Source organism: Capra hircus, chromosome 22, assembly GCF_001704415.2.
Source record: "Capra hircus breed San Clemente chromosome 22, ASM170441v1, whole genome shotgun sequence".
NCBI classification, from domain to species: domain Eukaryota; kingdom Metazoa; phylum Chordata; class Mammalia; order Artiodactyla; family Bovidae; genus Capra; species Capra hircus.
The window spans coordinates 46,719,646-46,735,146 of NC_030829.1; the positions used below are offsets into that span (position 1 = coordinate 46,719,646).

General features: G+C 46.1%; 1 protein-coding gene across 2 annotated transcripts in view; it reads right to left on the reverse strand.

The window, feature by feature from the left end:
- Positions 1 to 15,232, reverse strand: part of CACNA2D3 (calcium voltage-gated channel auxiliary subunit alpha2delta 3) — an 870,293-nt gene extending 855,061 nt beyond the window's left edge. For both annotated transcript variants that reach the window (XM_018038437.1, XM_018038438.1), the window contains exons 1-2: positions 15,021 to 15,232; positions 14,266 to 14,347 (exon numbers count right to left, since the gene is read on the reverse strand). In XM_018038437.1, coding sequence (XP_017893926.1) covers positions 14,266 to 14,347; positions 15,021 to 15,142 — 204 coding nt within the window. In that variant the 5' untranslated portion in view covers positions 15,143 to 15,232. The remainder of the gene's footprint in view (positions 1 to 14,265; positions 14,348 to 15,020) is intronic.

A 15,501-nucleotide genomic window follows, 5' to 3' on the forward strand; every position in this document is an offset into this window, starting at 1 on the left:
GGAAGTGAGGACCAGCTGGCTGGAAGGTCTGGCAGTCCCTGCTGGCACCAAGCAGGCTGTGGGCAAGGGACCCATCCCCAGGGTTTCAGGGTTGGAGAGTTGGAGCTGGGAGGCAGCCCTGACTTTTTGCAGCATCTGTGCCTGATGATAGGGGCTCAGAAAACCCAGTGTTGGAGGGTAATGCAGAAAGGAATGTGAAGGACCTTGTTTTGGTCTGTGCTGAAGAGCGCTATTCCCATCACCAGCGCAGGAGCACCAGGAAAAGGCTCCTTTGTTTATCTGCACATTCATGCATTCCACAAACAGCCCCTGAAGCCCACCCCAAAGGCAGCTCTGCATTGAGTGCCAAAGGAAGACCCTCTCCCATCAGAAAGAACGAGCGTGCCCTGGGAGATTTCAGGTCCAGCTTACCTACCTCCTTCTCTACATCCGCACCCCCACTGAAAGAGATAAGGGTCCTCAGGATATCACACTTCCCCAAAACTGCCTGGGCTCGGACAGATCCGCCAGACTCTTTCCATGCAAAATACAACTGACCCTGTGGGCCCAAGGGCTGGAGCCTTCAAGTTAGCTGTCAATCATGAAGAAAAACATGCATGATTCTCCTTTCCCAGAGAGAAAAAGAAAAAGAAGATCCAACAAATATCCAAGAAAGACAGACAAAGAGTGGGGATGACAAAAAATGGGAAGCTAAAATTTACTGGGCACTTTCCAGATGTCCAGTTCTGTGCTAAGACTGTTACCACATATTGACAATGCTCACCACGACCCCATTTTACAAATAAGGAACCGGAGGCCCGTAAATGAAACTCACTAGAGCCAGGCTGGATCTCAAAGTCAGATCCATCATGTATTAATACCCAGGTCCCAGAGCCCAACCTGGCTCTTCCACATCATGGGATATACACAAAGGGAAATTTAGCCAAATTCAATGAGATTCTCAAAAAGGCTTCTTAAGAGTGAGTCCTCAAGAGGGGAGGGCTGGCTGACCCTCAAAAGAAATCAAAAGACAAGCAATATTGTTTTAGTACAAAAAAAAAAAAGGAAAAGTATAGAAACCTAGAGGGCAGACTGGGCTCACCCCTCTTTCCAGATCCTTTTTCATTCTGTATTATGAAAGCAGATGACAGTTCACCAAAAAGACTAAGAATTCTGTTGGGGAAAAGATTAAGAGCATAGAAGAAATTGCCACCAACCACCCTGATGAGTCACTAGCAGGCCAAGACCAAAGCATGGGGAACATTTCGTCCTGGGAGTGCCCAGATGTCCCTCCTCAGACCCCACCCCAAGCCAATAAGCTGAATAGGACTCACAAGACACAGTTCCATGCCTGCCTTGGTCACCTGGAGCTGGGCATTCTTGGACCAAGGAATATTCTCTGTCTTGGTTTCTGCTTCTCTAACACAGAGATGACGACAGAACCAAACACAGGAGTGGTTGTGAGAAATTAAACGAAACCATACAAATAAACCGCATGGCACCACATGCAAAGCACCTGCATCATTATTAGGATTACTGCCTAAGAAGACCTTGTGGGGCTCAGTGGTGGGCAGCTCTGGTGGAGGGACTGCCGAGTGGCCAGATATAAAGTTTCCCCCCTCAGTGCACAAACTACTGTTTTCAGCAGCCAACCTGCCCTGATATGTGGAAGCAGCTCCTGAATAAAAATAACAACAGCAGCAGCAGTCCCCCACCTTTTGTAAACATTTCCTCTGAGCCACTTATTGTCAACCAACCTGTGTGCATCTTCTCCCTTGCATCTCTCATCACCACCCTAGAAGTTAGTACCATTGTGCCCATTTAACAGATAAGAACACTGAGGTTCAGCAAATGACTTGTCAGGGGTCTGAGACTAGTCAGCAGTAGCACTGGACTCTACCCTGAGGAGGCATGTCTCAGATCCAGACTTCTACCTCTACACAGTTCTGCCTTCCCTAAACCAACTGCCTCTCTTTAAAATAAAATGTAAAAAATCCATAATCCTCTAATTTCTTTCTCAGTTTATGTATTTTTCATATCACTCATAAGGCATTTGTTTCATGCAAAAGTAACTGAAAATCTTGTTGTTTAAATAAGAATTCCAGCTATGTTTCCGTAATTCTGAAACTCCTGTTCCAGGAAATGTGTCTTGCTGGTTTTTTTTCAATAGATTAGTGTGAGCTGTGAGCCCTTTACTGAGAGGATTACATCTTATTTTGGGGTGGCCAGATGATTTCTGATGTTCTGAAATACTGGAACCTGGCTACAGACCCTGGAATTTTAAAGTAGTTATTAGTCTTTAACAAAGGGAAGACAGCCTGTGTATATTTAAAAATGCCAACACACACACACACACACACACACACACACACACACACACACACACATGTCTTTTGCTGGTTGCCTGACAATGATTCCTTCAACGTGTGCCCTCAAAAGCACAGCTTTCTGAGAGAGGCCCAGGTCAACATCAAAAAGAAATAACATTTGAACTTGAGCTTGAGGGTCCCAGAAATCAAACAATCATCACTGACATGACTGCACGCATGTGTGTTCAGTCGTGTCCGACGCTTTGTGACCCCAAGCACTGCAGTCAGGCTCCTCTGTCCATGGAATTTTAGGGACAATGCCTGTCTATACTTTAGGCAAGAATATGGGAGTGGGTTGTCATTTCCTACTCCAGGGGATCTTTCTGACCCAGAGATTAGACCTGAGTCTCTTGCGTCTCCTCATTGGCAGGCAGTTTCTTTACCACTCAGCCACCTGGGAAGCCCCTTCATTGATGTCAAGTGGGGCAAAAACTTATGTTCACTGAGCTGTTTGGACATGATGCAGTATATTGAGTTAATAGAAATTTCACTGATGATGGAAACTGGTAGGAGTAAAGCCATATGTTATGACTCGTGGCCAAAGATTACCTCCAACGGATTTACTGCCCCCACACCTATTGTTCTTTTAACACTGTTTTTCCGCCTCTGCCTTGACAAAGCACAATGGAAACGGTATTTCGGATGGCGCAGGTACAAAGAGCCAAACGCCTGCCCCATGTCTCTCTCACCTTGCTTTGCAAATTACAGTACACAGGGATTATTAGAACAAAAGTGACTTCCACAACTGCCCACCTGTACTGTACAAGGGATGGGATGGGAAGAATTAGGAAAAGAAAGCAAAAAAAAAAAAAAAAAAAATCCACCTCCATGGAAACATAATGAATACATCTGTTTGCCTTTGTGCCCCTGTCAGATTAAATGTGCAAGACATATATGGCCTTAATCCTATGAACTCATTGTGGGATGAAAGTCGCTAAAATTCCAGGAGTTTCTCTTGCTCTTCATTAATAATGAAGTAGAAACTATAAGTGAGAGAGTGGCCCAAAGAACTAAGGCTTCCCAGGTGCCACATATTGTTCGAAGCTACGTTATCTGTGTTCTACCATCTAGCTCTCCCCAAAATCCTATGATACAGGAGCTTTTATTGTTAATTCTATTCTGTCAATGCATAAACCAAGGCCCAGAGAGATAAAGTTAGTGACTGACAGAGTAGAATTCAATCCAAAGCACATGCTTTGAAAAAAAAAAATCTCTTCAGGGTCTTCCCTGGTGGTGCAGTGGTTAGAGTCTGCTTGCCAATGCAGGGGACACAGGATCAACCCCTGGTCCAGGAGGATCCCACATGCCGTGTTGCAACTGAGCCCGGGTGCCACAACTACTGAGCCTGTGTGCCCTAGAGCTTGTGCTCCGAAACGAAATGCCACCACAATGAGAAGCTCACGCACCACAAGCAGAGAAAGCCAGGTGCAGCAACAAAGATCCAGTGCAGCCAAAAGTTAAAATTAACAAAACTTTAAAAATAAATAAAGGTTTTTAAAAACTCTCCTTTCAGCTGTGCATGGCTCACCGCAATAGAAATCTAGACCCTGCTTATTTAACTTATAGGCAGAGTACATCATATGAAATGCCAGACTGGATGAAGCACAAACTGGAATCAAGATTGCCGGGAAAAATATCAATAACCTCAGATATACAGATGACACCACCCTTATGGCAAAAAGCAAAGAGGCACTAAAAAACCTCCTGATGAAGGTGAAAGAGGAGAGTGAAAAAGCTGGTTTAAAACGTTAAAAAAGACTAAGAGCATGGTATCCAGTCCCATCACTTCATGGTAAATAGATGGGAAAACAATGGAAACAGTGACAGACTTTATTTTCTTGGGCTCCAAAATCACTGTGGATAGTGACTGCAGCCATGAAATTAAAAGATGCTTGCTCCTTGCAAGAAAAGCTATGACAAACCTAGACACCATATTAAAAAGCAGAGACATTACTTTGCCAACAAAAGTCCAGCTAGGCAAAGCTATGGTTTTTCCAGTAGTCGTGTATAGATGTGAGAGCTGGACCATAAAGAAAGCTGAGTGCTGAAGAATCGTTGCTTTTGAACTGTGGTGTTGGAGAAGACTCTTGAGAGTCCCTTGGACAGCAAAGAGATCAAACCAGTTAATCGTAAAGGAAATCAACCCTGAATATTCACTGGAAGGACTGATGGCTGAAGCTCCAATACTTTTGCCACCTGATGTGAAGAGCCAACTCATTGGAAAAGACCCTGATGCTGGGAAAGATTGAAGGGAGGAATAGAAGGGGACGGCAGAGGATGAGCTGGTTGGATGGCATGAGCCTGAACAAACTCTGGGAGATGGTGAAGGACAGGGAGGCCTGGCATCCTATAGTCCACAGGGTCACAAAGAGTCAGACACAACTGAGCAACTAAACAACAACAACAGATTCTTTCCTGGGAGCCCAGAGTTTCGAAGAAGGAAATGCAAGGTCAAGTTTATAGCATTGGTGTGGGGTGGGGGTGGTGTTCTAAAACGTGGTGGCATTTCCAAGGGCAAATTTTACCACTGACTCCATTTTAATGCACAACACTAAAGTCTCAGGAAAAGGAATCAAACCATCAGGTGTGAGAAACACACCCTCAGGAGCGAAACTCAGGGACCTGAGCAAACAGATATAGAGCAGGTTTGACTTTTGGAGGAAAACGTGATGGGAAACACTCCCTGCTTTTTGCAGAATGGCTGAGGCCTTGTGCCTTAGCCGAGACTGAATCCTGCTCAGGAGCTTCACAAGGTTATTCTTTTCCTTGGCAGCTCTGGTTGAGCAGAGGTGTAAGGTGCTCAACAACCCCACTTCTGCCCTGCCAGCCAGGGCCCCTCCAGTCAACCTGCCCTGTCTCCCTTAGGAACCATTCCTGGCCCATCATGGCACAAGCTCCCATGGAATGAGGGAAGTTCTTCCCCAACTCGTGGGGGCCCATCACCCACAAAGTCAGTCTTTGCTGCCAACAGAACATCTGAAATCCCACCCAAGGAAGCACATCTAGGGGAAAGAAACTAGAGAGGCCTCCAGCATTCCACCCACCTGGCCCTTCTCATCCTGCTGAGGCCCTGATGGCCCCACTGAAGAGGGTGCTCAGGCAGGAGCAGCCCACACAGGTGACGCACACTGCAGAGAAAAGTCAAAGGCTTGGGGGTCAGAACACTCCCATCTGAGTCCAGCCCCACCATGTGGCAAGTGCTCCATCTCCCTGAGCCGCAAGCCACTGGTGACAGGTTGAAAGCAGGCCACCTCCCAGTGCAACTAAAGACCCCAGCAGATGCCTAGCATTATCTACTTTAATACAAAGAATGCTTGTCTCATTAAACCCTCCCCCCAAAAGTCCATTTCCTTCCTGTCCAGTCCCACTGAACAGTCTGTTCTCCTGAGCCAGTTAGAATCTGGGTAGATTTTAAGAAGCCTCCAGTGCAGTCAGACTCTGTGGTTCCATCAGTCCCGGTACCAATGGTTTTGGGGTGATTTTCTAAACTATGTGGCCCTTCCTCAGTTGATCCACGAGCTGCACAGCAGGGTAAGCCTGGAAGGGGGTACCAGGAAGCCCCTGAGGTAGTTCCTCAACCCCGATGTCTCATGTGAGCATCGCCCCGACTCTAGGAGAAAGTGAGCCGACCTTGAGGAGGAGAATGAAAGGTCTGGGCAGAGGCTGGGTCCACTATGGTCTCCTCCCGCTCTGCAGTGCCTGGCTCCTCAGGCTCCTCCTGTCAGGCGCCAGGTGGGACCACCTTCCTCCCTGTCGGCACCTGGCACCCACTGCCCCCTTCAGGCACTCGTTCGTTTGTGTTTATGGAGCTGGCCGCACAGATGCTCAGTGAAGGTTATCTGAAGAGCTCGTCTCTGTCTCACACCACCAATAATGACCTCCACAGCTCAGTCGCGGAAAGCTTCTATGTGCCAGGCACCATGCTAAGGGCTTCACGCCTTTTATTTTATTTAATCTTCATCACAGCCTGTAAAGTAGAAGATACTGGCCTCCTATCACATTGGAGGGAGCAGGTTCAGAAGCATCACGTTGCAAGGTGACCCAGCTAGAAAACAGCAGATCTGGGACTCAACGCCAAGTCCATCTGACGCCAAACCTCTCAGCTGTTTTCTTGGGTTCTAATTGTTTTCGAAGTAATTTCCCAGATGTTATCTCATTTAATCCTCCAAAACACCCACAAAGTAGGGTAATGCAGGTATTACTCACATTGTTTTCAAACAGGAAGGGGGGATGAAAAAAGGTCACACAAAGACAAGAGAAGACAGCAGCACTGCGGCCAGGCAAGCAGACTCCAGAAGCCCAGCACGGTCACCTGGGGGCAGCTGCCTCATTTCCATAAGCCTCAACTTCCAAATCTGAAAAATGGGGCGAATGGTAGTGCCTGAGTCATCAGGTAGCGGAGAGAATTCAGTGGGATGACCCATGTCGGGTATTTATCTGGTACCTGGAATGTAGGAACTCCTGAGGGAATGCTACCTGTTCTTACTATTAGATTAGACTGTTTGCTCAAGGCCACTCAGGAAATACCTACAGAAAAGACAAGAAGACAAACATCACAGCTCTTGGACTCCTAGGCCAGTGACCTTTTTCTATGCTTTAACAACACTGCAGCTTCCAAGATGTATGTCTCTGAAAACGCTCCAAGCTCTGCACCTATTACAATGATGAAAAAAGATGGGCAAAGGACACCTACCCAGCTGACTGTGGCCAGAACATCAAAATAGAATGAGAGGATGAGCTACCCAGCAAGGAAAAGAAAAAGCCAAAATGAGCACGACCTGTCCTGCAGGGAGCTTCACCAGAGTCCCGATGGGGCCCCTCCTTGCTGTGATGCTCGCCTATCATCATCTTGAAATTCTTCATAACTTTTTAACAAATGGAACCAGGTTTTACTTTCCCACTGGGTCCCACAAATTATGTCAGTTGTCCCCAACCTTTCTGGCACCAGGGACCCTTTTCATGAAAGACCATTCTTCTATGGGATCAGGGATGGGGTGGATGGTTTGGGGATGATTCAAGTGCATTACATTTATTGTGCATTTTATTTCTATTATTATTACATCAGCTCCACCTCAGATCATCAGGCATGAGATCCTGGAGATTAGGAACCCCTGATGTAGCTGTTCCTGGTCTCAGCAGGTCCTCCACTGCAGCTGCCTATAATGTCTCAGATGCTGGACAAACCTGAGCCTGGCGGACTGGATCATTTGGCTCTGTCCTAGCATCTTGGTTCACCCCCTCAAGCCGCACTTGCTAGCAGCCCAAGAGGACAAGGACAACTTTCCCCATCAGCAGGCAGCCTCTGGCACATTCTGTGATAAGCAGCCTCCGTTTCTACTGGCATGTGTGCACATGCATGCACAAACTTAATAAGTGGTAAGGACATGTACCAGCCCCAAATATCATCTGGCAGTTGCTTCACCCAAAATGAATAACCAGAAGTCTGGTCTGCGAACCCTCAGCCATACATTAACCATGTCCAACTTGCCTGTCCAGATTGTTTACGTGGTAATAGCTCTCTTAACCTTGGGAGGGTACTGTTTTCCAATACTGGATGCCAAGATAAATACACGGCAGGGCACAAAGTGAAGAAAGAGGCATCTATTTCTTGTCAAGAGATAATGCTCTCCTTTCCAATATGGCCTTGAACTGCCCATTAATAGGTGGCTCCTGAGTTGTTTATTTCCATAATCTTGACGTGGGATAACCGAGAAGCTCGGCAACATCTAATCATGATACACTTTATATGTAATGCCTTATTTAAACAGCCTTGGAATGAGCACCCAATGAGTGTTGTACAATTTGTTAAAGACACCCTGCACCCTTTGCAAAGTTATGCCTGTAAAATGACTTTCTCCTGAAAAGTAGACATGCTGGCGACACAAAGAGAAACCCCTTAAAACACATCAGCTGAGCAGATGCCTCACCTGCAGAGGGTGAGCTGTGGTCCAGGTCGGACTGTCAGGAACGAGTCTCTGAGGCTGGCTTTGCATTTCAGGGACCACCAGCTAAATGTGCTGGTCACTAAGTACTCAGGGAAATCAGGCATCCTCCCCTTCTTCTCCGTGTTCTTCTCTTGAAGGAGAAGCTCATTTTTGCTTAATGGACCAGAGAGGGCTGATGAAGATTCTATCGATATTGCCAGGAGCCTGACATGAGGAACTTCTCCTCTCGCTCCCTGATACACAAAAGCCTCACTGCAGCCACTGGAGATGAAGCAAAGACCATTATGTCTCTTGTATAAAAATTACACTAAAAGAGTAGTGGGGGAGGGGGACTCTCATATGCTAATTCATAGGCTGGAATTTATGACATCTATTTCATTTTTTCTCAGTCTCAGCCATAGCAAATCTCTAAGTCCAACCAGAGTGTCCCAGGGAACATGCAAGCTGTGAAAAGTCTATGTCTGGAAGATGCTGTGGATCTCAGTTTGGGAGGCTGTTTTGACAAGCACTGTGACTGCAAAAGATGGGGTCCCCTGAAATAAATACCACTCACTTCTGACAGAGGCTGTATACTTGGATAAAGAAAAAGCCATGAGTTGGTATCTGTAATGAGAGATCTGGACTAATGACAGGCTGGAAACAAAGGATTCTTGAGAGAATGTACACCTCTTTCGGGAAGCCCAACACAGCAAGTCATTTACTGCTCCAGGTGTGCAGGAGCACCAAACACCTAGCAAGGGTGGATCGATGACTGAAAAACCTAAACCCCCACACTCAACCTCCACAAATGTGCAGGACAATGAGATGTCCGGCAAGGTCACAGGTGCCAGGGTACTGCTTCACATTTCTTTTACTTTTGTTCATCCTGATACACGGCTAGTATGAGTGCGTGATAGTTGCTCAGTCATGCCTGACTCTCTGCAACCCCATGGACTGTAGCCTGCCAGGCTCCTCTGTTCATAGAATTCTCCAGGCAAGATTACTGGAGTGGGTTGCCATTTCCTTCTCCAGATACATGCCTATGTCTTCTTCAAAACTGGAAACGTTATCTGTGCTTGCCCCTGCCAGACAGACTTTATGAGGTAGCTTGGTACTCATGTGTTTGCCTAAAAGCACATTGGTATTAGAATAAATAAGACAAGATAAAGCTAGCCTGAGGGCACCAGAGAAATTGATCAAATTTAATAACTACATTGGATTAAAAATCTGAAGTTTATCTCCGATGAGAAAACCATGCCTATGTTTTCACCTCCCTTAACTTTGCCTAGCAGTTGTAAATCTGAGCAATGCAGGCTGCAGCAGTTCCTAATAAGGGAAAAAGCAAAGCAGAAATATTTCTGGCAGAAAAGAAACTTTGAGAAAAAGAAGGAAAGAAAAAGAAAAGAACAGAACAAAAGAGGCGCAGACTTAGCAAAGTCATACAAAAAGAACTTTATCTGGTCAGCAAGTGACCAAGTATGAGTGTATAAATGCAATAAGACATATATGTGGGTAAGATGTGAGAAATGAATTCTAACTGGTTTAGCCTGCTCTGCTGATGTCCTCGGAGAAGGTAATGACAACCCACTTCAGTACTCTTGCCTAGAAAGTCCCATGGACAGAGGACCTGGTGGGCTGCAGTCCACGGGGTCGCTAAGAGTCAGGCATGACTGAGCGACTTCACTTTCACTTTTCACTTTCATGCATTGGAGAAGGAAATGGCAACCCACTCCAGTGTTCTTGCCTGGAGAATCCCAGGGACAGGGAGCCTGATGGGCTGCCATCGATGAGGTCGCGCAGAGTCGGACACAATGGAAACAACTTAGCAGCAGCAGCACCAGCAGCTGATGTCTTGGTGATTGGGCTAATGAGACCAATAAACTGCCCTGAAAGACTGAAAATTGTCATTTCCAAGATTTTAAGACTTTGAAAAATAATCTGCCAGGGAGAAGTCCAGTAATTGAAGTGGTGCCATGAATTAAAACGTGGGCAGCATAGGTTGAATGCATTAATCTCGCAGGATGACAAATAACTGTGTTTATTCAACAAAAATGTTCAGCCAAGTAGCGCCTCCCCAGTAAAAGCAAGCCATAGAGTGTCAGGCTTCCTATAGGCAGCACAGCGCTGCTACCTAACTCCTGATAAGTGAATACTCCTATTTAATTATTTAAAAGACCATTGATTTCCACATTGATGAAAAGTCATAATTATCAAAATGGCATGAAGACCCAACCTTTCATTCTGCTGACTCTGTCCTGTGGAAAGAGACATCACATTCATGTATTAAAGCCGCCCTCTCAATAAATAGTTGATAACACAAAAAACTGGTTATGCATTCCAAGGAGAGCACATTTGATAAGTGCGGCACGAAGCGTCCAAGGTAAATGTCAATTTTTTTCTAGCATTAACAGCAGAGACACACAGTACCTATATTTCCGCTGTGTATTTATCACCATGATTCTGGAAAATGTAATTAGAACCCTTCATTCCCGTGAACATACATTCCCTGAATGCAGAACTAAATAGAACGACAAATCCAGCTCCGACCAAATTCTCCCAGAGAGGGATGAAATGAGAATCACACCAGTTTAATACATTTTATTGTGAATGTCAGGGGTGTGGAGCCCATGTGTTTAACAGCCTAGGTTACTGGACCTACTAGAATGCTTCTCACTGAATCCCAAAATAGAAAGGTAATGAAACTGTGCCTCTCCAAGAGAACCCACACAAAGCGCATTCTCTGGGGAAAATGAAGCAAGATAGAGGCAGCTGAATATTGGCATGAATATGTCAAATAGGAAAGTTAATTTAAAAAGTTGAAGTGAATGGAAACCCCTGCAGAATCTGCCAGCTAAGGAGGGCAGGGCACAGGCACACAGCCGCACAAGAGCACTTCGCTTTCAGGGGCCCGAGGTCGTCTGAAAACCAGAAAAACCTCTCAAAACTGACTCCAACTCCAACATACAAGTCCCATGTTCTTCCATTCTGTGTTGGAAACAGTCTACTTTGCTAAAAAGCAAATTCTTTTTTTACTACAATCAAAAATATCCTCTTTGTAAAGAACTAATAGATTGCTATTCCTGCACTAGGCAAAGAAAACAAACAGAGAAAAAATAGGAAGTCTGGCAGTGGATAGCAGATATATTATTGTAAGCTAAAGCCATGGTAATGAACAAAGAAACAACTAATTAAATATTCTCCTTTCTAAATCCATGACAATGAGGCACATTATTAAATACCTATATTTACATTGATAAAATCAGTGATAATACTGCTATCTTGAATTATATTATCTTAAAAAAAACCTGTTACCCTATTACGAAAATGGCAGTTTTCCCAGCCTCCAAACCCCTTAAAATAGGTGGCCAATTATTATTTAACTTACATTCACAGTAACTATTTTGCAAAGTTTTTGCCTTAGTTCAAAAATTACTAAGCTCCCACTCTAAAAATGAACACCTTACATCAATCCATAACATAACATGTCAATTAGAAAAATTTCATAGAGTACATAATATTGTTCAGTGGTATACAATATACCTTACTTAACTGAAATCAAGTTTAAATGTCCATGCCTTAAAAGTATAATTACAATCTATCATGCAACACCCTTGAGTCCTCTTACTGCAGTGTTAATGCGTCGTTCAACCAAGTTTCCAAACTTGTTTCGAGAGTATCTTAATTGTCAAAGATGCAATGATGTGACAGAAGGGTACAGAAAGTTTTGACTCAGAGGAGTAATGTCTCATGCAAATGGCCAGAAACTTAAAAAAAAGAGAAAGACAACTGTCTCCTTGCTTTTCCAAATGATGCTACACCTCCCCACACTCTGAGCACCTCACATTTTTTCTCATTCATACTCTGAGCTCTCTAAATCAATCTTCTTTGTTGATTATAAAGATACAATCATATTGAAGGGCAACGGGCAAGAGACAGCCAAAAGATATCTCCCCAAGTTGTCTACCACGCCCTGCCCCATGGAAGTCCTTGCCTAACCAGTGAAAGCCATGGGTATCGGAGAACTTCATGGTCGGTGATTGCAATCCAGAGCAGAAGAAATGCCCACCCCAGCACCTAACGCCCAGCAACACCTCACCTTCCCCTTGGTATCAGATTACAGAATGCCAGGCAACAGCAAGAAATGACAACAAAGACATAAACAGCTGGAAATAATTACCCAATTGTCCAGCTGTAAACATGACAAAAAGGAAAGTAAGGCTTGTGAATTCAGTATAAGAAAGGATGCTGATGAGAAGGTAAGAGAAGGATTTTAGCTTTTTCCAATTTGCTATCAGAGAGTAGCCAATAATATGCTTGGTTGAAGGGATTTTGTATGGTATGTGTGTGTGTGAACTTCAGAGAGAAGGAAAAAATATATTTCATGGGCTCCTACAAAATGTGAGTATAAGATATGTAAGCACAATAAAAAAAAATGCTTACAGGCTCTGAGGAGATACTTTCAGAGTTGCTATAAGTAAACTACAACAGGCAGATGAAAAATATTTCTTTAAAGTTATACAAAATATTCTCTTCTTTAAAAGCATAAGCTAAATACACAGGCAATGCAATAGGCCAGAACTCTTCACATAAAACATCTGACACACAGGCAAAATGCCAAAGCAGGGTACAGCCTGGTCCAGATTAAAAGAACACGAGCAGAAGAAGCAACTCCTATAAACTGGGAGGCAGGTCACAGGTATGGGAATTATCATTGTCCATAAAGGCACATCATAACCTCAAGGCTTTATCAACTGCCTATAATTCAATGAACTCTGTCCCCAAATAACAGTTGAGAAAACAGTCTTTCCAAGGTTTCAGAGAATATGGCTACTGGCAATTTTTAAGCCAGGCTAACCCCTGTCATTCCATTGTGGGATGATGTTTCATTATGATATTTAGATTCCATGTGACAAACTGTTTCATACAATGTCCCCGAAAATGCTACTCTCTAAAGCAGAATGCCATAAATAAAATACGTACTTGGTTACCAGGCAGCATGCATGACACATATGTTGCATTGGCCCAAAAAGCACAGCTTTAAACACTTAAAAGTTAACTTAACAATTTAAGCTGTTTGTACCCATTTTCAGAGAATTACCCCAAAGGCCAATTTTATTTTCTATCTTTGAGAGAATTCTTGGATTAATTCTATTGATTTGTTAACTCGAAATTCTTTTTTATCCCCTCTAATCTCTCCTCCCCAGCCTATTTCCCCTTGCCCCCTTTTCTTTTCCCTTGGAGGGGAATGCAAAGGACTATATATCTCACAGTGTAATTTTAAGCATAATGTTGCCTGTTTGAATTAAAATTGATGCCGTTTCTGATAAAAGCCTAATAATCAATTCTCCATTCTCATTACTCTCCAGAATATATGGACGCGGACCAATGTCTTAAGTTTGTGGACTCCTCTCATAGGTTATTACCCAGCAGTGCAGCTGAGTGGAAAGATAACCACATTCATTCTCCTTATCTGTAATGATGTAATGCATGCTAGCCCTGGGTCTAGATGATTGGGGAATAATGGGATTGTACAACTGCAGGGATGACAAACAATAGTGCAGCGTCTTTCCCTGATACACTGAACCCCAGCCTGCAGCGCAGGCAAGGTGAAAGCCATCATAACATAGGCACTGATGCTGCCCCTTGCATGAAGTTAGCATTTTTTGGCCAGAGGAGCATCTGCTCTCACACTGAAACAGCAATACCGACACTGAGAGGAGAGCCATGCAAGAAACACTCAGTTTCCGAGCCTCGGCCAGGACAGTGCCACTGAGTATCCTGCTTTTCTTTGTGTTTAGAATCGAGTGTCATCTAAAAATAACCGGTTGGTGGGGAGAAGTCACCGGCACAGTACATTGCCAAGAAACCGGAGGATCAGAGACATCTCTGATAACTGATGCTGCTCTGGGTTCACGTTTGTTTGGAAAACTAAATCTGCCTCCATTTTCTGTGCTGGAAAAAATCATCGCTTCCTGCCACCACAGAAACCTTACCTTTTGCAGAAGCTGGGAGCCGGAGTACTTCGCGGCAATAGATTTTATCTCTCCACCAAAAGCAGAGGCCCAGAGCTTCACCCTATAGGGAGAAAGGGCACAGGAACAAATGTAACACCGTGTCACAGTCAACACGCACGCACACGCACACACGGGGGCTGTGGCTGAAGGAGCCGGGAGGTATAACATTGGAGGGAAAAAAAAAAAAGAAAAAGCGCCTTGGTAGAAACTGCCAGCACCAAACTGCAGACCGCACCGCGGGAGGGGGCTCGAGGAGGGGGTCACATCGTTCAAAATGCGCAAAGTGCCCCCAGGCTCTCTGGAAAGATCACTAAATTTTATTTGAATCATTGCCTGAGAACTTGACCACCCAAACTGGGCATCACCTGGCAAAGATTAGTGAGAAGAAATTCACCCACCCTCCCCCGCCCCCCAAAGAAGTGAGACGGCAAGATAGCAAAGAGCCCGGTAAATAAACGGCCCATGGAAGTTGGATGCGGTAAACAGGCTTCAAAGTTCGTGCTGTCACTGGCGGCGAGCCTCTCCTGGTCTCACTCGCCAGCCCGAGGAGGGGGCGAGGGACTCCCACCCTAGCCTGGCCGCCCCACGCGGGTGCGGGCCAGCAGGTGCGAGAGACAAGGCCGACGACCGCGGCAGGTCCCGTCCGGCCGCACCTGCAGGAGCCCAAACTTGGGTACAGCGGGTCGCGGGCGGCCGGAATCCCCTCCCGGGGCGGCGCAGGACCCCGCACTTACACGGAGAGAGGGATCTGCTGCTCCGAGCGCACCACGTCCCCCAGCGCGGCGTAGAGAAGCGCGGCGGTCAGGAGCGCCCAGGGCCCCCGGGACGCGCGGCGCTGCCAGCCCAGTCCGGCCATGCTGGGCTCCCTCCGACGCGCCGGCAGCAGCGACAGAAGCGGCCGTGGGGAGCTGCGCCGAGCGGGCGGTGGGCGAGCGCGCTGGGCTGCCTGCTCCGCGCCGCCCCGCCTGCCTCTCGCGCGCCGGGCGCACTTGGGGAGCAGAAAAAGGAGCGGGGCGGGGGGGGGGGGCGGAGGGCGGAGAGGAGGAGGGAGTGGGGAGAGGTGGAGAGGGAGGCAGGCGGGGGAGGAGGCAGGGAGACGCGCCTCTCGCAGCGGCGGCCGCCCGGCCCCGCCTCGGCGGCCCCGGGAGTCCGGCGGGCCGCGGCGGGAGGGCGGGAGGCGCCGCGCGGGCGGGGACTTGCAAACTCGCGTGTCCT